This window comes from Muscardinus avellanarius, assembly GCF_963383645.1.
Source record: "Muscardinus avellanarius genome assembly, chromosome: 13".
In the NCBI taxonomy this organism is placed as follows: Eukaryota; Metazoa; Chordata; class Mammalia; order Rodentia; family Gliridae; genus Muscardinus; species Muscardinus avellanarius.
The window spans coordinates 54596193-54620604 of record NC_137799.1 but is presented as its reverse complement, the minus strand read 5'-3'; the positions used below and the strand labels follow the sequence as shown (position 1 = coordinate 54620604).

At 42.1% G+C, this 24412-nt stretch overlaps 2 protein-coding genes across 12 annotated transcripts in view; one reads left to right on the top strand and one right to left on the bottom strand.

Annotated features, from left to right (window-relative positions):
• DENND4C (DENN domain containing 4C) overlaps window positions 1-12321 on the top strand; it is a gene marked incomplete at both ends in the record, with an annotated part of 121895 nt that extends 109574 nt beyond the window's left edge. For 10 of the 11 annotated variants that reach the window (XM_080709179.1, XM_080709180.1, XM_080709186.1 and 7 more), the window contains 3 exons: window positions 2798-2948; window positions 7249-7313; window positions 12185-12321. In XM_080709179.1, the coding sequence (XP_080565305.1) occupies window positions 2798-2948; window positions 7249-7313; window positions 12185-12321 (353 nt within the window). Of the gene's footprint in view, window positions 1-2797; window positions 2949-7248; window positions 7314-12184 lie in introns of those variants that run through there. The other variant, XM_080709188.1, reaches the window with a different exon arrangement.
• Window positions 12322-16988: 4667 nt separating this feature from the next.
• RPS6 (ribosomal protein S6) lies at window positions 16989-21669 on the bottom strand (the record flags this gene model as incomplete). The annotated part of the gene is made up of 7 exons (XM_080708975.1): window positions 16989-17116; window positions 17220-17377; window positions 20020-20166; window positions 20353-20563; window positions 21002-21133; window positions 21217-21373; window positions 21419-21669. 7 exons carry the CDS (start codon window positions 21667-21669, stop codon window positions 17021-17023), a joined length of 1152 nt encoding a protein of 383 aa, XP_080565101.1. The 3' UTR covers window positions 16989-17020.
• Window positions 21670-24412: the final 2743 nt, after the last annotated feature.

Genomic DNA, 24412 nt, shown 5'->3' with positions numbered 1-24412 from the left:
AATCACCTTTAGATTGCTTATAGTATCAAGTACAAATCAAGTACTTTGTAAATAGATGTTATTTTGTATTATGTAGAGAATAATGACCAAAAAAGTTCTGTACATGTTCAGTAAAAATGCATTTTTTTTTTTTTTTTTTGGTTGTCCTGGGGATTAAACCAGGAGTGTTCTACCTCTGAACTATACCCCAGCCCTATTTTTTTTTGGTGGTACTGGGGTTCCTGGAAGCCCTTCTACCTCCGGACTACACTCCCAGACCTATTTTTACATTTTTATTTGGAAACAGGGTCTCCTAAGCCAGCACGCGTGGCTGGCTTCGAACCTGTGCAATCCTCCTGTCTCTGCCTCCCAAGCGTGGGGATTACAAGAGTGTGCCACCACACCTGGCCTTTTTTTTTTTTAAACAGGGTCTCACTAAGTTGCTGAGATTGGCCATGAACCTGTGATCCTCCAGTTTCAGCTTCCCAAGTACTGGAAATACAAATGTACAAAACCATGCCCCGTTCAAATGCAGTTTTCAAAAAATACTTTAAATCCAAGCCAGGCATGGTGGCACAGGCCTGTAATCCAATACATAGAAGGCTGAGACAAGATGATTGCAAGTTCGAGGCTAGTCTCAGCTAATTAGTGAGAACCTTGGCAACAAATCAAGACACTATTTCAAATAATAAAATAAAAGGACTAGTGCCCAGTGCCAAATACGTGCGTGCGTGCATGTGTGTGTGTGTGCGTGTGTGTAGTATGTGTGGTTGAACCCATGGATATGGGACCTACCAATATGGAGGGTGGCTCTAGTAAAATCAGATGTGGTGGCACACGCTTGTAATCCCAGTACTTGGGAGGCTGAGAAAGGAGGATTACAATTTGAAAACAGCCTCAGCAAGCAGTGAGACTCTCATCAATCTAGCAAGACCCTGTTTCAAAATAAAAATAAAGCTGGGTGTGGTGGTGCATACTTGTAATCCCAGCATTTGGGAGGCTGAGACGAGGATCGCAGTTTGCGGCCAGCCTCAGCTATTTAGGCCCTCTGCAACTTAGTGAGACCCTGTTTTGAAATAAAGAATAAAAAATAGGGCTGGGAGTGTAGCTCAGACGTAGAGTGCCCCTGGATTCCATCCCCAGTGCTGCAAAAAAAAAAAAAAAAGAAAGAATAATAAATAAAAATAGGATAGGGCTGGGAGTAACATAGAGGTAGACTGTCCCTGGGTTCAGTCCCCAATACTACTACTACTACTACTACTACTACTACTACTACTACTACTACTACTAATATTCCAGAAGTAAATCATCAGGTGTATGTATGGTCACTTGCTTTTCAACAAGAGTGTGGAGACCATTTTACCATTAGTTCTGGTAAAACTGGTAGCAACGTTTAAAAGAAATGAGCTTGTATTTCTTGCCTCAGTTCATAACATAAATATGAACTAAAAATGGATTACAGTCCCAAATGTAAGAGCAAAAAATAAAAGTTCTTAGAAGAAAGCATAGAAGTAAATCTTCATGATCTTATGTTAGGCAAGTCCTTATTAGTTGTACCATCAAAAGCACAAGCAAGCCAGGCGTGGTGGTGCACGCTTGTAATCCCCATGCTTGCGAGGCAGAGACAGGAGGATCGCGCAGGTTCGAAGCTAGCCTCGCTTAAGAGACCCTGTTTCCAAATAAAAGTATAAAATAGGTCTGGGCATATAGCCCGGAGGTAGAAGGGTTCCATCCCCAGTACCACCAAAAAAAGAAAAAAGAAAGCACTAGCAGCAGAAGAAAAAATAGATAAATTCAACTTAGAAGAAAAATTTATGTGCTGAAAATTACCATCAAATAAGGGCTGGGGTTTATCTCGGAGGTATAACGCCCCTGGATTCCATCCCCAGTACCTTTAAAAAAAAAAAAAAAAAAAAAAAGGTCTCGCCGGGCATGGTGGCATAAGCTTGTAATACCAGCATTTTGGAGGCTGAGACAGGAGGATCGTGGTTTGCAGACAGCCTCAGCCCTTTGCAATTCAGTGAGACTCTGTTTCAGAATAAAGAATAAAAAATAGGGCTGGGGGTGTAGCTCAGAAGTAGAATGCTCTTGGGTTCCATTCCCAACATGGCAAAAAAAAAAAAAAAAGCCATAATTGCCAGCCAGTATTTTCTCTTATTATTATATCAGAAAACTGTTGTTTCTGTATTTCAACACAAATGAATTACTCCTAGCTTATTTTTATTTTGAAACTGTACTATATGAAAAATACAAGATTAATTTATGACATATTCAACAAGGCAAAGGATATATTGGATACATCTTCCTATCTTATGTTAATATGGATATAAATAAAATACTATGGTTCCTGGAATTACCCATATCATTAAAGTATTTCCTTTTTTCTGGCCTACCATTCATTTTTAAATTTTATGTTTGGTATCAGTATGTGATTCAAGTCTTATTGAAACACCTATATAATCTATAACATCTGTATAAATGTTAATAATTCTAGAATTATCCTTGTATTGCTGGGTGTGGTGGCACACACTCATAATCTGAGTACTTGGGAGGCTGAAACAGGAGGATCACAGATTTGTGGCCAGTCTCAGCTGCTTAGGCCCTTCTCAACTTAGGAATCTATAAGTTGGAGAAAAGGGAAGAGGTAAGGTGTTCCCCTCTAAAGAGAACAGAAGAAATATTTTTTAGCTGGCCATTGTCACATAATTTTACTGGTAAGAGTGTATTGATGTTGAGAGCAATGGTGTAAATATGACACAACTCAGGGAAAACACCTCAATAATCAGGAAAAACTTATTTACTGTGTTCTTATTTGTAGATTCTGAGAAGAAATTGTCTCTTCTGTCAGAGGAACAACAAGCAACAAGCACTTTAGTAGAAGCTATCAGGCAGAGTATTCAGCATAATGATGTTCTTAAGCCTATCAACCTGCTTTCTCAGCAAATGAAGCCAGACATTAAAAGACAAAGGTAATCCACATTTTTTTAACTTGGTGCTACTTTTTGTGTTTTAAAAAATAAAATGTTAGCCGGGCATGGTGCCACATGCTTGTAATCCCAGCATTCAGGAGGCTGAGATGGGAGGGTTGTGGTTCGCGAACAGACTCAGCTACTTAGTGAAGCCCTCCGCAACTTAGTGAGACCCTGTTTCAAAATAAAGAATAAAAAATAGAGCAGAGGGTGTAGCTCAGAGGTTGAATGCCATTGGGTTTCATCCCCAGACCCGCAAAAAATATATATAATAATAATAAAATAAAATAAAAATAAAATTTCAAGCCTGGCATGGTGACACATGCTTGTAATCCCAGTACTTGGGAGGCTGAGACAGGATGATCAAGGGTTCGAAGCCAGCCTCAGCTACTTGAGTGAGGCCCTCTGTAACTTAGACCCTGTTTCAAAAATAAAGGATAATCCAGATCGGTCTTTCTCCTCTCCTATCTTTCCATTAAAACTTAGCTAGTATTTCCCCTCTAATATCTGGGGTCCTACTGGTATCCTTTGTGTTTTCTAGTTTGGGCATATTAGAGGAAACATGTGTATCTTCTCCTTCTCCTGGACAACCATTGGTGGGGGGGGGGAGGTGGCGGGGGGGAGAGGGCACCAAATATAGTATAAATGTATACTACTTATGTTCAATAAAAAATTGTTAAAAAAAAATAAATAAAGGATAAGAAATAGGGTTGGGGGTACAGCTTGGAGTTAGAATGTCCTGGGGGTTCAGTCCCCAATACCACAAAAAATTTAATAAATAAATTTTGCCAGGCATGGTGGCATGTATCTGTATTCTCAGCATTTGGGAGGCTGAGAAAGGATGATTGCAGGTTTGAGACCCTTAGAAATTTAGTGAGACCCTATGTCAAAATAAAAAATACTGTAGGGCTAGGGAGGGAAGCTGAGAAGTAGAATACCCCTGGGTTCGATCCCCAGTATATGTTTACATAGACATACACACATACACAAACACGCACACATCTTTCTCTTTCACACACACACACACACACACACACACACACACACACACACACACTTTAAGATGGATGTGGTGGTATATTCATGTAATGTTAACAATCGGGGAAAGGCTGAGACAGATGGATCACAAATTTGAGAACAACGTAGGCAACTTTGACTCAAATAAATAAGTAAGCAAATAAATCTCTAATTATAATTGAAATACATGTGCATTGCCAAATATATGTACTTATAATTGAACCCAATTATATAACAAAAATGTCTGCTTAGAATAGATAAAATTTTCAGAAGTCATTAATGTCTAAAATATACTTGTTGTTGGGTATGGTGGGCACAGGCTTATAATCCTAGTACTTGGGAGGCTCAGGCAGGAGGATTGCAGGTTTCAGGACAGCCTCAGCAAGTAGTGAGAATCTCATCATCCTTTTGAGACCCTATTTCAAAAAAATAAAGAAAAGCTAGGAGTGATGACACAGATTTGTAATTCCAGTAATTGGGAGTCTGAGACAGGAGGATTGTAAGTTTGAAGCCACTCTCGGCAACTTAGTGAGGTTCTCAACAACTTAGTGAGGCAGTTTCCAAGTAAAACATAAAAAAGAGCCAGGTGTGGTTACACACACTTGTAATCCCAGCATTTGGGAGGCAGAGACTGGAGGATCGTTGTTCGCAGGCAGCCTCAGCTACTTAGCGAGACTCTTCGCAACTCAGTAAGACCCTGTTTCAAAAATAAAAGATTAAAAAATAGGGATGGGGGTATAGCTGGGAGGTAGAATGCCCCTGGGTTCCATCCCCAGCACCAAAAACAAAACAAAACAAAAACCCATAAAAAAAAGAAAGAGCCAGATGTGGTGGCGCATGCTTGTAATCCCAGCATTCGGGAGGCTGAGATCAAAGGATCACGGTTCCCAAACAGCCTCAGCTACTTAGTGAGGCCCCTCTGCAACTCAGTGAGACCTGGTTTCAAAATAAAGAATTAAAAATTAGGGCAGGGGGTGTAGCTTGGAGGCCAAATGCCTCTGGGTTCTATCCCCAGACCTGCAAAGAAAAGAAAAGAAAGAAATATTAGTACTCTTTACTTGAAGCCTGTGAATTTATTACCATTGATTTACATATAAGACATATGGAAGCTGGGCATGGTGGTGCATGCTTGTAATCCCAGTACTTGGGAGGCTGAGACAGGAGGATCACATAGGTTTGAAGCCAGCCTAAGATACTTAGGCTCTTAGTAACTTAGTGAGACCCTGTTTCCAAATATAAAAATATATCTGAGAGTGTAGCCTGGAACTAGAAGGCCTCTGGGTTCGATCCCCAATAATACAGACAAAAAATAAAAATAAATTTGTTAAGCCAGGTGTGGTGGGACACATTTGTAATCCCAGCATTTGGGAGGCTGAGACAGGAGGATCATGGTTCACAGAGAGCCTCAGCTACTTAGTGAGGCGCTCTGCAACTTATTGAGACCCTGTATCAAAATAAAGAATAAAAGCCTGGCATCGTGGCACATGCTTGTAACCTAGCTTTTGGGAGGCTGAGACGGGAGGATCGCAGTTCGTGGACAGCCTCGGCTACTAAGTGAGGCCCTTTGCAACTCAGTGAAACCCTGTTTCAAAATAAAGAATAAAAAGATAGGGCTGAGGGTGTAGCTCAGAGGTAGAATGCCCCTGGTTCTACTTCTTAGTACGGCAAGATAGATAGATGGATAGATAGATAGGAAGTGAGAGGGTGGGTGTGCATGCTTTTAATCCCAGCATTTGGGAGACTGAGACTGGAAGATCACAGTTTGTGAATAGCCACAGCTACTTAGTGAGGTCCTCTGCAACTCAGTGAGACCCTGTTTCAAAATAAAGAATAAAAAATAGGGCACAGGGTGTAGCTCAGAGGTTGAATGCTCCTGGGTTCCATCCCCAGACCTGCAAAGAAAAAAAAAAAAAAGATACGGAAAGAAAAAAAATGAAGGAAAGAGAAGAAGAGGAAGGAAGGGAGGGACAGATATCTTGGAGGTAGAATGTCCCTGGCTTCCATCCCCAGCAAAAAACCCAAAAAGTTAGTATATGTTACAGTGTATATGCACTACTAGTGCATACACACACACTACTAGTTCAGGCCTAGGCTAACCACACATCTTTTCTTGTTGAACCTAAAAGAATATGGGATTAGAAATAGAAATATTCAGCCAGTGTGGTGGTGCACGCTTGTAATCCCAGTACTTGGAAGGCTAAAACAGGAGGATCAGCAGGTTTAAATGGGTATTCTACCTCCAAGCAACACTACCCAGCCTTATGTTTTATTGTTTATTTTGAAACAGGGTCTCACTGAGTTGCAAAGAGCCTCACTGAATAGCTGAGGCTGGCTTTGAACCTGCACAATCCTGTCTCAGCCTCCCAAATGGTGGGATTATAAGCATCGCCACCATGCCTGGCCTTCCATTAACTTTTTAAAATATTTTTGAAATAGAGACTCACAGCCGGGCATGGTGGCACACGCTTGTAATCCCTGTGCTTGGGAGGCTGAGACAGAAGGATCGCACAGGTTTGAAGCCAGCCTCGGCTACTTAGTGAGACCCTGTTTCCTAATAAAATATAAAAAAAAAAATAGGTCTGGGGGTATAGCCTGGAGGTAGAAAGCCTCTGGGTTCCACCCCTAGTACCACCACCAAAAAAAAAAGAGACTCACAGGACCTTCCAAATTGTACAAAGAGTTCAGTATCCTTCACCCAGCTTTTTAAAAAAAATCTATTTTATGTGCCTGTAGTATACAAGGAAAGCCAGGATATTTAGATGGGTCCATGATGGTTAACCAGCCTTCTGTTTTTACCATTAAAAACAACTTGCAGCCGGGCGTGGTGGCACACGCTTGTAATCCCCGCTCTTGGGAGGCAGAGACAGGAGGATTGTGCAGGTTCGAAGCCAGCCGCGCGCGCTGGCTTAGGAGACCCTGTTTCCAAATAAAAATATAAAATAGGTCTGGGAGTGTAGCCCGGAGGTTTAAGGGCTTCCAGGAATCGCCGTACCACCAAAAAAAGAACTTGCAAGCTGAACGTGGTAGTGCATGCCTTTAATCTCAGTACTTGGGAGGCTGAGATAGGATCACAGGTTTGAAGCCAACCTCAGCAAATTAGCCTCTCAGCAACTTTAGTGAAACCCTGTTTCCAAATAAAAACAAAATAGGGCTAGAGGTTTATCTCAGAATTAGAATGCCCCTGGGTTTGATCCCTACCACTGCAAAAAAGAAAGCAATCTATGACTGTGTATGTGTATTATGCTTTTTCTCTACTAACCTTTAAAATATGTTTGCTTTATAGGAGTCTATACAGAGAAATCCTCTTCTTATCATTAGTGTCTCTTGGAAGAGAAAATATTGATATTGGTAAGTTGGTTCATAAAGATTACTAAAAATGGCTATTAATTTCATTTTCTAAAGTAATTTTTTAAAAACATAGCAGGTAGCCGGGTGTGGTAGTGCATGCTTGTAATCCCAGCATTTGGGAGGCTGAGACTGGAGGATCGCAGTTCACGGACAGCCTCAGCTACTTAGTGAGGCCCTCTGCAATTTAGTGAGACAGACCTTGTTTCAAAATAAAGACTAAAAAATAGAGCCCGGCGTGGTGGCACACGCTTGTAATCCCAGCCCTTGGGAGGCTGAGACAGGAGAATCATGCAGGTTTGAAGCCAGCCTCAGCTACTTAGTGAAGTCCTCAGCAACTTAGTGAGACCCTGTTTTCAAACAAGATATAAAATAGGCGAAGCTGGGCGTGGTGGTGCACACTTGTAATCTTAGCATTTGGGAGGATGAGACAGGAGGATCCTGGTTCGCCAACAGCCTCAGCTACTACTTAGGCCCTTTGCAACTCAGTGAGACCCTGTTTCAAAATAAGGAAGAAAAAAATAGGACTGGGGTGTAGCTCGGAGGTCAAATGCCCCTGGATTCCATCCCCGGGCCCGAAATAAATAAATAAATAAATAAATAAATAAATAAGGTCTGGGAGTGTAGCCCAGAGGTAGAAAGCCCCTGGGTTCCATCCCTAACACTACAAAAAAGAAAAAAAGAATAAAAAATAGGGCAGGGGATGTAGCTCGGAGGTCGAATATCCCTGGGTTCCATCCCCAATACCTCAAAAAAAGAAGAAAAAAAAATTTTTACCTTTTTTCGTGTATGTGTGTGTGTGTTACTGGGAATTGAGCCCAGAGACACTCTACTTCTGATCTAGACCCTCAGCACTATTTTTATTTTGAAAAGGAGTCTTGCTAGGTTGATAAGCGTCTCACTACTTGAGACAGTCCTTGAACCTACAATCCTCATATCTCAGCCTGCCAAATATATAAGTGTGGGCCACCATGCCCAGCAGATTTCCACTTTTCTTTTTTCTTTTTATTTTTTGGTGGTACTGGGAATGAACCCAGGGACATTCTACCCCCGAACTATACTCCCAGCTCTATTTTTTATTCTTTATTTTGAAACAGGGTCTCACTAAGTTGCTGAGCTGAGGCTGGCTGCAAACTTGCGATCCTCCTGTCTTAGCCTACCAAGTAATGGGATTGCAGTAAGCGTGCGCCACCCCTGGCTCCTTTTTTTTTTTTCTTTTTTTTTTTTTGGGGGGGGTGGTACTGGGGTTCCTGGAAAGCCTTCTACTTCCGGGCTACACTCCCAGGTCTATTTTTTAAATATTTTTATTTGGAAACAGGGTCTCTTAAGCCAGAGAGTCTGGCTTTGAACCTGCGCGATCCTCCTGTCTCCACCTCCCAAGCACGGGGATTACAAGCGTGCGTCACCACGCCCGGCTTCGAGGCTCCTATTTATTTATTTATTCATTTATTCATTATTATTATTATTATTATTAATTTTGAAAGAGGGTCTCACTAAGTTATGGAGGGCCTCACTAAGTAGCTGAGGCTGTCCTCAAACAGCGATCCCCCCGGTCTCAGCCTCCCAAATGCTGGGATTACAAGCGTGTGCCACCACTCCTGGCTCCTATTTTTTATTTTTATTTTGAAACAGGGTCTCTCTAGGTTGATGAAAGTCCTGTGTCATCCTTCTACGTACTGGGATTACAAGCAAGTACCACCACACTGGCACACCTTTGTGAGGGGGCTACTGGAGATTAAACTCAGGGGCATTCTATTTCCAAACTACACCTCCAACCCAATTTTATATCTTATTTGGAAACAGGGTCCCACTAGGTTGCTCAGAGCTGGCTTTGAACCTGCATCCTCCTATCTCAGCTTCCCAAGTACTGGTATTACAAGCATGCTCCACCACACCCCACTAGATTTCTGCCTTTAAATATGCAGTTTAAAGCCGGGCATGGTGGCTTATGCTTATAATTCTAGTAATTGAGCTGCTTAGACAGAAGGATCACAGGTTCAGGGGTTCAAGGTCAGCCTCAGCAAGTAGTGAAACTTATCAACCTAGCCAGACCCTTTTTTAAAAGAAAAAAATTAAATTGGGCTGGGGTGGGGATGAGCTCAGAGGTAGAATGCCCCTGGGTCAATCTCCAGTACCAGAAAAAAATAAAGAAAATAAGTAAATATGCAGTTTATATCTAATTAAAACCAGGCATGGTGGCACATGCTAATGTGGAAGGCTGAGAGAGGATCACAGGTTTGAAGCTAGCCTCAGCTACTTAGTGTGGCCCTCTGCAATTTAGTGAGACCTTGTTAGAAAATAAAGAATTAAAAAGAAGAGAGCTGGGGGTGTACCTCAGGGGTAGAATACCTCTGGGTTTAATCCCCAGTACCGTAAATATATGTAATTTAGCTGGGCATCATGGTGCATGCCTGTAATCCCAGTACTTGAGGAGGCTAACATTGGAGGATCACAGGTTCAAAGCCAGCCTTGGCAACTTACCAAGGCTTTCAGCAACCTAATGAGATCCTATTTCCAATTAAGGTATAAAATTAGGTTGGGGGTATGTCTCAGAGGTAGAATGCCTCTGGGTTCAATCCCCAGAACCACCAACCCCCCAAAAAATCTGCCAGTGTGGCGGTGCATATTTGAAATCCCAGTACTTGAGAGGCTGACAGGATTTTTATCAACCTAGTGACTCTGTTTCAAGATAAAATAAAACATAGGAGTTGGGTTTGGTGGTGCAGTTTTGTAATCCCAATACTTGGGAGGCTGAAACAGGAGGAGTACAGGTTCAAGGACAGCCTCAATGAATAGTGAGGATCTTATCAACCTAGTGAGACCAGTTTCAAATAAATATAAAAAGCCTGGAGCAGGGCGTGGTTAGCACATGCTTGTAATCCCAGCATTTGTAATCCCCACAATTTAGTGAGACCCTGTTTCAAAAGGGTGTATTCATTTCGAGTCACCCCTCCATGCCAGTCTGGTATGGAGCTGTATTTCTATTTTCTGTCTTTCTTTCTTTCTTTCTTTCTTTCTTTCTTTCTTTCTTTCTTTTTTTTTTTTTTTTGGTGGTACTGGGGTTCCTGGAAGCCCAAGCCCTTCTACCTCCAGGCTACACTCCCAGGCCTATTTTTATACTTTTTAAATTTGGAAACAGGGTCTCTTAAGCCAGCTCAGCTGGCTTCGAACCTGCAAGATCCTCCTGTCTCCGCCTCCCAAGCGTGGGGATTACAAGCGTGCGCCACCACGCCTGGCCTATTTTCTGTATTTCTATCTTTCTAATAAACTTCTTTAAATCTTCAACAACTGTCAAAAAAAAAAGAAAGAAAGAAAGAAAGCCAGGCATGGTGGCATGCACTTGTAATCCCAGGCTTGTAATCCCAGCATTCGGAAAGCTGAGACCAGAAAATCACAGTTCGCGGACATCCTTAGCTACTTAGTGAGGCCCTCTGCAACTCAGTGAGACCTGGTTTCAAAATAAAGAATAAAAAGTAGGGCAGGGGGTGTAGCTCTCGGAGGTCAAATGCCCCTGGGATCCGTCCCCAGACCCGAAAAAAAAAAAAAAAAAAAAAAAAAAAAAAAAAAATTAAAAAATAGGGCAGGGGATGTAGCTCAGAGGTAGACTTGCAATAATAATAATATTACTATAAATCCCCAGACTTGCAATAATAATAATATTAATAATAATAAAATAAAAAACCTAGTGTGGTGGCACCTACACAATTATTCTTAAAATCCCAGCATTTGGGAGGCTGAGACTGGAGGATTCCAGTCCACGGACAGCCTTCAGCTACTTAGGGTGGCCTTCTGTAACATAATGAGATCTTGTTTCAAAATAAAGAATAAAAGCGCACACTTGTAATTCCCGTGTTTGGGAGGCGGAGACAGGAGGGAGGATCGCGCAGGTTTGAAGCCAGTCTTGCTGGCTTGAGAGACCCTGTTTCCAAAAACAAATACACACACACACACACACACACACACACACACACACACACACACACATATAATAGATAGGTCTGGGAGTGTAGACCGGAGGTAGAAGGGTTTCCAGGAACCCCAGTACCAATTCTACCTCCAAGATACACCCCCAGCCCTATTTTTATTCTTTATTTTGAAACAGGGTCTCACTGAGTTGCAAAGGGACTAAGTAGCTGAGGCTTCCAGCATTCAGGAGGCTGAGATAGGAAGGATCACATAAAGAATAAAAATGTCATTTGGAGGTAGAATACCCCTGGGTTCTATCCCCAGTACTTAAAAAAAAAAAAACATAGCTGAGGCTGTCTAAGAACTGCAATCTTCCTGTCTCGGCCTCCCAAATGCTGAGATTACAAAGCTTGCGCCACCACACCCAGCAAGACTGTCATTTTTTTTCTTTTCTTTTTTGCGGTACTGGGGTTGGAACCCATAGGCATTCTACCTTGGAGCGACACCCCTAGGCCTAGGCCTAATTTTTATTCTTTATATTGAAACAGGGTCTAAGTTGCAAAGGGCCTAAGTAGCTGAGGCTGTTCGCATACTGTGATCCTCCTGTCTCAGCCTCCCAAATGCTGCTGGGATTACAATCGTGCGCCACCACATCCAGCTCTGTTATTTATTTATTTTACAGTATAGAGGATGAACCCCAGGAGCATTCTACCTCCCAGCTACACTCCCAGCCCTTTTTATTATTATTATTATTATTATTATTATTATTATTATTATTATTATTATTATTATTTATTTTGAAACAGGGTCTCATTGAGTTGCAAAGGGCCTAAGTAAGTAGCTGAGGCTGGCCAGGAACCCAGAACCTCCTCAGACTCCCAGATGCTGGGATTACAAAGGTGCATCACCACGCCAGCCCTGCCTTTGTTTTACTAACAAATGACTTCATTTTCAAAAATGTCTTTCAGAGGCTTTTGACAATGAATACAGAGCTGCATACCATAGTCTATCTTCAGAGATTCTTGAAAAGTTACAGAAAATTGATGCCCCACCAAGTATCAGTGTGGAGTGGTGCAGGAAGTGTTTTGGAGCGCCTCTGATTTAAATAAATCTATCAGAATTTTATAACAATGCTTCAGAAACAAAATTAGGATTTCTTTCCACATCCTAAGAATCGGTGAAAACTGAAATGAACTCTTGGGACAATATATAATGAATTGTAATTCATAATGAATCATCTAAGTGTAAAATGCCATTAAAATGCCCTGAGGCTTCATCCATCTAACTCCTGAACTCCTTCTCTGCCTCTGATGAGAACTATTTTTTGGTTTCTTGGCAGTAATTTGATAAAAATAATGAAAAACATATTCCTTCTAGGGATTTGTTCATATATGAAACTATTGGGTTTGGGGAATGGCAAATGAAACTTGCCTCTCCCCAAAACAAATGAAATGTCTCAATTATAAGAGCAAATATGTTTGTATTATGACTGTATATGTATGGGGATGTGTATATTATAAGTATTTATTAAAATTCTTAGTTTGCATGTTGCAATAGTCTTCTGAAAGGGGATCCCATTACCTGTTAAATGACTACTAAACTCATTTGTAGTCATTAATTTCAAGATTACTTTAAAGTCATGACAACTGCCTTCCCTCTGACTTTAAATTTAATATATGTTTTCAACTTTTGTATTATGTATTATCTTGCTTAATGGATTATATCTTGAATATCCAGATACTTTTCATTTTCAATACTATGTTATTTTGCAGTGTCTTTAAAATTGGAGTCAAATAGTTAAAATATTAAACTGGATTACTTGTTATTTACAAGTCATGCTGAAAATGCTAGTGTATATTGCCTTCAGTCCTGATATCGTTGTTCAGGCGTATAAACTGTTGATATTGGTCACTTTTTAAAACCTGTGGGATAAACTTGCATTGCACACAGAAGTTTTTATTCTTGTATAATATTTAGACTTGTATGCTTGTGAGTAAAAATGTGCATTTGTAAATACTGTTATATAGGTTGAATTAATGTCTTAAAACTTTAAAGCTTAATGAGCTTTGTCGCCAGGTTTGAGAAAATCATGACCTCACATGCCTCTTTTACATTTTATCATGCTTTTAAAACATCCATTAGGAAAAGTAAGTTTGCCTTAACTGCCTGGTCTAAAAGCCAATGGTTGTGTGTATACATTTCCAGTAATTATTCAAGTGACTATATATCAGTTGATGTACAAAAAACTACTTCCATATGGTACAACGTAGCACAAATCTTCCTTCTCCATGGTGCAACCTTTTTAAAATTAGTTACCATACCAACCTTTCAATACCTAAGGAGTAATCTAATCTATGCAGAATTTTAGTCTGAATTTGTGAAAGCTAGGTGGAAAAAAAAACCTTATCAAATTATGTACAATATTTGCTACCTTTAAAATGGATCTTTTGCACTGTTTCAAGAGTATATATTTTTGCAACTACAATTTAACACTTTATTGACCCAACAAATTTTGGAATATCTTGCATATTAAAAATTGAGGTTGAATAAAAGTCTTTGTTGTACTTTTTTTTCCCCCAAATTGTGGATTGAACCCAGGGACATTCCCAGTTACACCCAACCCTACTTTTTATCTTTTACATTGAAACAAGGTCTCACTAAGTTGCAGAGGGCCTAAGCAGCTGAGGGTGGCCATAAACCTGCAACTCTCCTGTCTCAGCCTCCAAGTACTAGAATTACATTTTTTTTTTTTTGGTGGTACTGGAGGTGGAACCCAGGGGCTTTCTATCCCTGGGCTACACTCCCAGACCTGACCTATTTTATATTTTATTTGGAAACTGGGCCTAAGTAGATGAGGCTGGCTTTGACCCTGTGCGATCCTCCTGTCTCAGCCTCCAAGCACTGGGATTACAAGTGTGTGCCACCACACTGGGTTTAACATGTTACATTTTTAATAATCTGTAAGAATATAAACCTTTGAGATCATTATCATTTCAGTATTGTTTTGCCATTGTCTTCATAACTCGTTTTTATTTACCAAAGGCTTTGTTTACAAAAATCTTTACACATTTAAATATAGCCATATGATGGGGTTGGTGGTACACGGTTATAATCCCAGTTCTTGGGAGGCTGAGACAGAATTGCAGGTCTGTAGTGAGCCTCTGCAATTTAGCGAGACCCTTTAAAAATAAAAGAACAAAACTGGGTTAGGGGTGTATCTCAAAGGTAGAATGTTCCTGGGTTCCATCCCTAGCATCATATACACAAAATAATATATTGCATATGTATAGCCGTATGCTGGGTGTGGTGGCACACATAATGTCAATACCTTGAAGGCTGAGACAGGAGAACCACAAGTTTGCAGCCAGCAGCCACAACCCTCAGCAATTTACTGAAACTGTTTCAAAATAAAATAGGGCTGGGTGTATAGTTAGAAGGCAGAATGCCCTTGGATTCTATCCCTAGTAACACACACACACACACACACACACAGCTATTGTTAAGTTGTTAACATTTAAAACAGTTAACTTGGAGACGAACGGCTGCTTGCCATTCGAACCTAGACTGGTTTCGAGTATGAATCTTTGTTTTCCGGCACTGGGGGTGAAACTTGGGTATTCTACCTCCAAGCAAGATGCCATGCTACATTACTTTCCATTTGCTGAGGCTGGCCTCAAAAGAGGCTAAGACAAGAGGCTGATCCTCTTGTCTTAGCCTCCCAAGTACTGGGATTAAGTCTCTTAAAGGCTCCTTGTAACCTGTAGACAGAAAGGGTAGCATTAAAATTTACGGGAGAGCCAGGTATGGTGGCCCGTGTCTATAGTCCCAGCGCGGAGAATGAGACAGGATTGCAGGTTCAGTGCCCGCTATAGCAATTTAGTGAGGCTGCCAACAACTTAGTGAGACCAAAATAAAATAGGGCTGGGGATTTAGCATGGAGGCAGGATGCCCCTGAATTCAATCCCCCATGCATACACCAAAAAAAATTTAAAGTTTTAAGCCTGGCATGGTGGCACAATCCCAGTATTTGTGAGACTGAGACAGTTAATATCAGTTTCAACACCAGCTTCAGAAAGTAACTTGGTGAGCCCATTTCCAAATAAAAAAATTTTTAAATGGAATGGGGGGAGAGGTTGTCCAGAGGTAGAACATGCACCTGGTTATTTGGAAACAAGGTCTCATAAGACAGAGAGGCTGGCTTCGAACCTGCGCGATCCTCCCGTCTCTGCCTCCCAAGCGCGGGAATTACAAGCTTGCAGCACCACACCCGGCTTGTCTTTATTTTGAAACAGGGTCTAAGTAGCTGAGGCTGGCCTCAAACCTGCAATCCTGTCTCAGCCTCCCAAATACTGGGATTACAATCATGCATCACCATGCCAGGCCCCACAAAAATATAAAAAAAAAATTTACAGGAAAAACTACCAGGCCATCTAATATATGAAAAAAAAAATCTAGAAATGACATATAGCAAGAGAAACTTTGATCCTTATTTCTAGAAGCAATCATTCAGATTTTATGTTTTCTGAGGTCCTGCATCACCAAGCCCCATTTTTTACTTTGAAACAGGATCTCAAGTGAGGGCCTAGTTGAGGCAGTCAACCTAGTACCCTGTCTTAGCTTCCCAAGGGAATTACAAGTGTGTATCACCATGGCTGGCTTTTACTGATCTTGATCATGTATCTTGTAGATTGATCATAGCAACCCAGGGCAGGCATTAAGAGGTACACCTCGTCTGTGATTTTATTTTGAAACAGGGTCTAAATTGCTGAGGCTTTCGATCTGTGATACTCCTATGTCAACCTCTAAAGTACTAATGACTGTGTGGTACTGGAGAATGAACCAAGGGGCATTCATTCTAAGCTATACCCTCAGTCCTATTTAAACTTTGAAATGGTCTTGCTAGGTTGATGAATGTCTCACTACTTGCTGGGGCTTGTCCTTGAACCTATGATTGTTTTGTGCCTTACAGTCAACCACATGCTGGTTAACACAAAACTCTGAAGCATATCAGACTTGCCTTACCACCAAGTTACTGTTTTGCTAAAATGTCTTTTTTGCCTTGGGTTACTATTTCAAAATATTACTCACCTGGCTAAAATATACTATGTAAATAAAATAAAGCTTATTACCCCAATACCATACCTAAATGTGCCTTAAGAAATCAAATGAGCTATGTAGCTACAATAGACTATATAATACACTTTTCTTTGATGCCAGTGTGCGTTTTTTTGGTGGTACTGGTACATGCTAGGTAAATGCTCTTATCACCAAGCTGTATCCCCAGCCCTACCAAGTATTTCATATAAACAGTCAACTGCTTTACACACACACAGTACTGGGGATGGAACCCAGGGGCATTCTACCTCTGAGATATACCCCCAGACTTATTCTGTATTTTGAAACAGGTTCTGAGTTGTAAAGGGCCTCACTAGATAGTAGCTGAGGCTGTCTGTGAACCACAATCCTGTCTCAGCCTCCCAAATGCTGGGATTACAAGTGTGAGCCACTAAGCCCAGCTTTATTCTTTATTTTTAAAACAGGGTCTCGCAGAGTTGTAAAGTACCTCAGTAAGTAGCTGGGCCACTCATTCCCCAAAAGAACATCTTTGTTTTGGCCATTCCTTACTACTGTTGTAGCAGTGGTACTGGGAATTAAACCCAGGGGTTGTCTACATGAGCTACATCCCAGCCCTTTTATTTTAAAACAGGTTCTCACTAAGTTGCTGAGACTGGCAATACACGATTAATGAAAAATCAACAAAGGAGATCTAAGGTCTGATCTTTATTTGTTACACTTTAAAATTCTTATTTTTGACTGGACTCAGACTTAGAAGTAGAAGCTCTCAGAGAGGACAGCCTGCGTCTCTTGGCAATCTGTTCCTGGCGTTTTTCTTTGGCTTCCTAAACAAAACCAAAAAGCAAAGTTATAAGGCGTTGTCTAGGTGAAAAATGCAAACTCAAAAGACCGCCCCTCTTGCCCAACTCCAAATCATCTTAGATTTACCTTCATTCTCTTGGCCAAAAGTTTAGCATATTCTGCAGCCTCTTCCTTGTTTTTCTTAGTACGCTGTTTCTTCAAAGCAATACGCCGGCGTTTGTGTTGCAGGACGCGTGGAGTAACAAGACGCTGAATCTTAGGTGCTTTGGTCCTGGGTTTCTTACCTAAAAATTCAGATGACTTAATCATTTCTCAAGAATATCCTCAAGTACAGCTCAGTGGTAGACACAGACACATCTACTAGGGTCCACGTGTAGTAATGTTAGAAACCAAGGGGTCTGGCTGAAACAAAAGATTCCAAAATGGTCCAGATTCTGCATTAAGCCCCCCAAATTAGGCCAATAACTCATTTGGGACTTGAACACTTACATAGAAGGCCTTTAAAAATCTGAACTACCTCACAACTTAAAATACTCATTACATCCTTAACAGAAACTTAAAAGATAGGCTCAATCCTGTCAAAGGATAAGGAAAATGAAGCTCTACAAAGTAACCACCTTAACATGGTCCACTATGCACCAGTGTTTCACTGCATGGATAAATGACTATAAAAACTAGGTACAGCACCATCTACACACATCATCCCATCATACTCAAGTTCCCATTTAGGACCAACTATTTCTATGACAAATTCTGCCTGTTTGGGGAAAGAAAACATTAACATCAGATTGCATGACATGTTGCTGACTCATTTCTTCAGTTTGCCTTTCTGCCTGTACTCTAATATTGCCCATGGATTACAAATTTGCTTTGTAGCAGAAACCTCAGATTAATAGTTGTTCACAGACACCTTGTGTAGTAGGAGTTAATACCTCAGGTTATAAATTACTATTCAAATATCCACCCAGATGTGGTGGCAAATACTTGTAATCCCAGTACTTGGGAGGCTGAGATAGGAGGATCGCACAGGTTCGAAGCCAGTCTCAGCTACTCAGTGAGGCTCTCAGCAACTTACTGAGACCCTGTTTCAAAATAAAATATAAGCCAGGCGTGGTGGCACACGCTTGTAATCCCCGCACTTGGGAGGCAGAGGCAGGAGGATCCCGCAGGTTCGAAGCCACGCGGCTGGCTTAGGAGACCCTGTTTCCAAATTTAAAAAAAAAATGTAAAAATAGGTCTGGGAGTATAGCCCGGAGGTAGAAGGGCTTCCAGGAACCCCAGTACCACAAAATAAATAAATAAATAAATAAAAATAAAATAGGCCTGGGGTGTACCCCAGAGGTATGCCCCTGGGTTCTATCCCCAGGACCCCCCCCCCACACACGCAAATGTCAGGTTCTTCTACTAAAAGAACAATTAAAAAAAACAACTTTCAGATGGGTATGGTGGCACACACCTATAATCTCAGTACCTGGGAGGCTGAGACAGGAAAATGGAAAATCACAGGTTCAAGGACAGCCTAACCAAGCAGTGAGACTTTAATCAACCTAGTGAGACCCTGTTTGCAAATAAAAATAAAATATGTCTGGGAATACAGCTCGAGGGTAGAAATGCCTTGGGCTCAATCGCCAGCACGACCCACATTACCTACTAAAAAAACCCTGTGGATCACATTTTAGTTTTTACAGAGGTGCTATTATTTAGAAATGTCACATACTTGCCAATTATATTTCTGCAATATAAGCCTCCCCAGGGTAAAATTTGTCAACTTACAGCATATCTTCAGTACATAAAATAATACCTGGCACGTGGTATATGCCAACTACAGGTATAAGTCCTAACAGTCCTAAAATCCAAAATTTTTTCAGGCTTGTCAAGAAACTCCAACATACTATTTAATGTAAATTACACATTTTGCTAGAAAAATACTAATTTTAAGCATAACACAATGGACCTCACTGCTAATAAATGTTGACTAACATGTCAATATATATGTGTGTGTTATATGTGTGTGTGTGTGTGTGTGTATATATTATTGGGGTGGAACCTAGGGGCATTCTACCTGATACACCCCCAGCCCTATTTTTAATTCTTTATTTGGAAGGAGAGTTTGAGTTGCAGAGGGCCTCACCAAGTAGCTGAGGCTTGTCAGTGAACTGCAATCCTGTCTCAACCTCCCAAATACTGGGATTACAAGCATGCACCACCACACCTGGCTAATATATGTATTTTTAAAATCCCCAAACATCTGCCCCCTTTTAGAATTTGTTAACTTCTAATTTTCCCAGCTTTTACTGTTATTCACATGTCATCTAAGAAATACAGGGTGGGAGGAAAACAGGGTGAGGAGTTTGAGCAATTTCAGTAGATAAAAGCATTTATCTTTTATAAGCCAAAAAATACCAATTAAGAACCTCTAGAGCTGGGAGCGCTGGCACAAGACTGTAATTCCAATACTTGGGAGGCTGAGACAGGTTTGTGGCCAGCCTTAGCTACTTAGTGAGGCCCTCTATAACTTAATGAGACCATTGTTTCAAAAATAAAGAATAGCCCGCCATGGTGGCACATGCTTGTAATCCCAGCATTTGAGAAGCTGAGACAGGAGGATCATGGTTCACCTCAGCTACTTAGTGAGGCCCTTTGCCACTCTGTGAGACCCTGTTTCAAAATAAATAAAATAAAAGGCTGGGGTGTCACTTGGGGTAAATTCCCCTGGGTTCCATATTCAGTACTGGGGGAAAAAAAAAAACCACAAAAAGAAAAAAAACTACTTTAAAGAACCTCTAATATTAAATTTCAGAAAGATTACCATCACATTCCATTTTCCACCAGGTAAATGGTACTTATGCTCCAAAGAGACAGATTCTACCTTCTTCATTTTCACAAAATGCAAATGTCAAATGACCAAAACCAAGCATGCCCTTACCTTCCTTATTTAAGGGCTTTCTGACAACATATTGGCGGACATCGTCTTCTTTGGAGAGATTGAAAAGTTTTCGAATTCTGCTGGCTCTTTTGGGCCCCAGGCGACGAGGCACAGTGGTATCCGTCAGTCCAGGAATATCCTTCTCTCCTTGGGAAGGCAATTCAACAAGGATATCTTTTCAACAACCACCTTATAATTAAGAATCCTAAATTTGTTATTGCTGAATTACTTGCAGTTATACCAGTAAAGAACTCATCTCAGTGTGCAGATAGATACCAATGAAACAGTTGTCTTTAAGTGTTTCCACAAAAATCAAACTAACACAAACCTCACCTTTTTTTACAATAACCAAGTTGAGAACGCTCAGATTGGCATCCACAATGCAACCCCGAACAGATTTGCGCTTTCTCTCTCCAGTTCTCCTTGGTCTATAACAGGAATGCCCCTTACTCAGCAGTAGGCGAACACGGCCGTGGGTCAAGACACCCTGCTTCATGGGGAAACCTTGTTTGTCGTTCCCACCACTGATTCGGACCACATAACCCTGCATGAATACACAATAACATATTTTCTATTCTTGTTCCAAATGTACAAAATACAGAATTATAGACTACAAACCACACCTTTTTTAAAGTAATACAGTCAAGACCAACTTAAACTTCTGAACTACATTTTGTCTACATTTCAAATATGACCAAGTTCAAATAGCAAGTTCCTTTAAATTACACTTCCAACCTGTTTCAAATAGAGATTAGCAGCACCAAGACAGTAAAACTAAGAACCCAAAGCATAAAACGACCAAGAAATTGGAAACCCTTCTTGGCCCTTACACTACACTCACATAATGTTCCAGCTTAATGTAGTATACATCCCCCAAGGTCGGAAGCGCAAACCTGGAGTTGGAACCCCAGAATCACCAATATTGATAACAGGGCTTCCTCTCTCACTGAACTAGCCCAAATAATTCCATAGTCAACTTTACCTTCCATTCTTCACCCAGAGCATCAGCGGCAACTTCTGTGGCCATACGCTTCTCGTAAAATGTACGAAGTTTGCGTTCATCGTCCACTTCAATGAGTTTCTGGCAGCCAGTGGCTGGGAAGGAGATATTCAGCTAAGGATTGAAATTGAAAGAGGGGGAAAGATTAGGGCAATCTCCACAACTGTTATTCCATCGCAAGATGCCTGAAGGCTCACAACCCCAAAATTTAAGATGATTCTATTCAATAACGGCACGAGTACTAGTAACGCGTGACAAGCACTGCGCTCAGCAGGACGCGCTTTCCCTGCTGCCCTGCAGGATGACGCCGGGGAGGGCGCCTGGCTGCCATTCACCGTCCCCAAGTGGCCCGATCTAGGCATTTAGAGAAAAGAGCCACACGACAGGCCAACCGCAAACTGGAAGCTACGCTCCCATGTGACCCGGCCCGGCACCCGGACCCCACTATGGCGCTCGCGACCCGAAGGAACTCCAGCCGCAATCGCCCGCCATCCGCTCTCTAAACTAGCCCTGGTCCCCAGAAGAACTAGCTTCATCCTGCCACAGACCCTTCTCCGCCTAGACCCAGCACCTTGGAGCGCCGGGACTGAGGGAAGCCCGCGTTCTGGGGCCCGATCCACGTTCGCCCAGCTTACTCCCACACCCGCCATATCGCCTACCTTCATCTTGGCGCAGCTGATCGCCTACCCGGCGCCACGAAAAAGAGGCCTAACTTCCGCTTAGCCCAAGTCACATAGCGCTTTTAGTTCTCGCGAGATTAGCAGATGCGATGAAACGGAAGTGAGCGGGGATGGGCGGTACTTCCGGCCTGGGGCCGGTGCGCTGGGTGGATGAAGTTGCGGGGGTGCTCGCTCGCAGATGTGGTGGGTTTGTCCAGGCGCGCCGTTCTCTGTGGGTGAGGGTCAGCACCTTCACGGCCACATCTGTCTGACCTTGCCTGATCCTTGTGCTGCTCCACGGTGGAGCTTCACCTCGGTTCCTGACATTAGGCATCCGGTGGTGCCCGAGAAGGAAGTCACGACCGAGCCGGGTGTGGTGGTGCACGCCTTTAAGCCTGCTGAGCGAGGCCGAGATGGGAGGATCGCAGGTTGGAGGACAGCCCCAACAAGTAGTCAGACTCTAATCAGCCTCCTGAGACCCTACTTCAAACTAAAAACTAGGGCTAGGGATGCAGCTCAGAGGTAGATTGCCCCTAGGCTCAATCCACTGTACAGAAGGTTAGAACCAGCCAGGCGTGATGGTGCACGCTTGTAATCCCATGATTTGGGAGGCTGAGACAGGAGGATCCGGGTTTGCCGACAGCCTCAGCTACTTAGTGAGGCCCTTTGCAACTCAGTGAGACCCTGTTTCAAAATAAAAGAATAAAAGATCGGGCTGGGGGTGTAGCTTGGAAGTAGAATGCCCCTACGTTTCCTCCCCAGTACCGCAAAAAGAAAGTTAACAACCAGAGCTTAACTTTGTTTCGACTTTCTTGTCCCTCAAGCTCTGCCCTAAGATTGCCAGTTCCTGCAGCATCCCCTACCCCGGCCGCGGGAATTCACAGCAAGATACCCTGAAAGCCTTGAATTTTTTTCTTTAAATTCTGGACCATCCGTTTCACTTCTCTAACTGCTTTGCAGACTTCTCTGTCCTATCACTGAATGATACCCTCAGCCACCCTATCCCACAAGCCACTAGGCAAGATTACCCCAGGTCCAGACACCCATTGGATGTCTCCAGGAGTTTTCCTGCTTTCTCTAGCCTCTACAATCCCTGGCCGGGGGGGGGGGGGGGGGGGGGTGGGGGGGGGGGTGGGGGGGGTGGGGGGGGTGTTGAACCCAGGGTCTCCCTGATAACTAAGCACTCTCCATCGAGGTATATCCCCCATGATCTTTTTCAAAATGCAAAATGACCTCACTTCCCTGCTGAAAATGCTGACCCACTGCTGTGAAGGACAGCCCAAACACCTTATCCTGGCCTCAAACTTTCCAGTCTTACCTGTTGTCACGCAGGTTTTTTCTAATTAAATGTTACCTCCTAAGACAATGTTTTCCTAACCACACTACCATAAAGAGAATCTCCTTTACTCTCTACCATAACACTGTTTTCCTTTATAGTACTTAATCATGATACATAAATGATTTGCTCCAGGTCCCTGTACTAGATGATAAATTTGGTCAAGGATCAAGTCTTTCATTCTTGTATACTCAGGGTGCAGCTAAATGCATGCACATAATAAGAAAGTATAAATACTAAGTATTTATGTGAGTTTGGTACTGGGGTTTGAACTTAGGAACATTCTACCTCCAGGCTACACTCAGTTTTGTTTTGTTTTGTTTTTATAACATAGCCTCAGCCAGATGTAGTGGCACACACCTGTAATCCCAGTACTTGGGAGGCTGAGACAGGAAGATGGAAGGTTCAAGGATAGCCTCAGCAACAGTGAAACTCTGTTTCAAAAAATAGGGCTGGGAGCCGGGCATGGTGGTGGCGCACACTTGTAATCCCGCGTTTGGGAGGCTGAGACAGGAGGATTGTTCTGGGTTGGAGCCAGCCTCACTGGTTTAAGAGACCCTGTTTCCACATTAAAAAAAAAAAAAAGTTAAAAAAATAGGTGTGGGAGTGTAGCCCGTGGGAGTATAACCCAGAGGCAGAAGGGCTTCCAGGAACCCCAGTACCACCAAAAAAAAAAAAAAAAAAAAAAAATAGGGCCGGGGGTGTAGCTCAAAGGTTCTATCTCCAGTTTAAAAAAAAAAAGTCTTAAAGTCTCACTAAGATGGGAAAAGTCTCAAATACACTGCTGAGGCTGTCCTTGAACCTGCCATCCTCCTGTCTGAACTACTCAAGAAAGTACTGGGATTATAGGCCTGTATCGCCATACCCAGCTCAGTAAATATTTTTTTAAATTCTTAAAATCCCAGCTCTGGTGTATATTAGTTTCTTAGAATGTGGTAGTATAGAAGGCTACAGAGAGAGAATAATGTCTTTTTTTTTTTTTTTTTTTGTACTGAAGCTTGAACCCAGAGACATTCTATCTCCAAGCTACACTCCCAACCCTACCTCTTGCTAAACTGCTGAGGCTGTCCTTGAACATTTGATCCTCCAATCTCAGCCTCCCAAGTACTGGGATTATGGGTGTGTGTCACCATACCCCACACTGACTTCCACAGGTCTTTTTTTGTCCTTTCTGTGCGTAATTTGTAGCTATTCTCCTTTTTTTTTCTTTTTTCTTTTTTCTTTTTTTTTTTTTTTAATAGAAGCACACCTGTCATCCAGGGTTGGTGGCACATACTTGAAATCCCAGTACTTGGGAAGTCGAGATAGGACCGCCACAGATTCCAGGCCAGCCTCAACTAGTTAGTGAGGCCCTCTGCAACTTATTGAGACCTTTTTCAAAAGAAAGAATAAAAAATA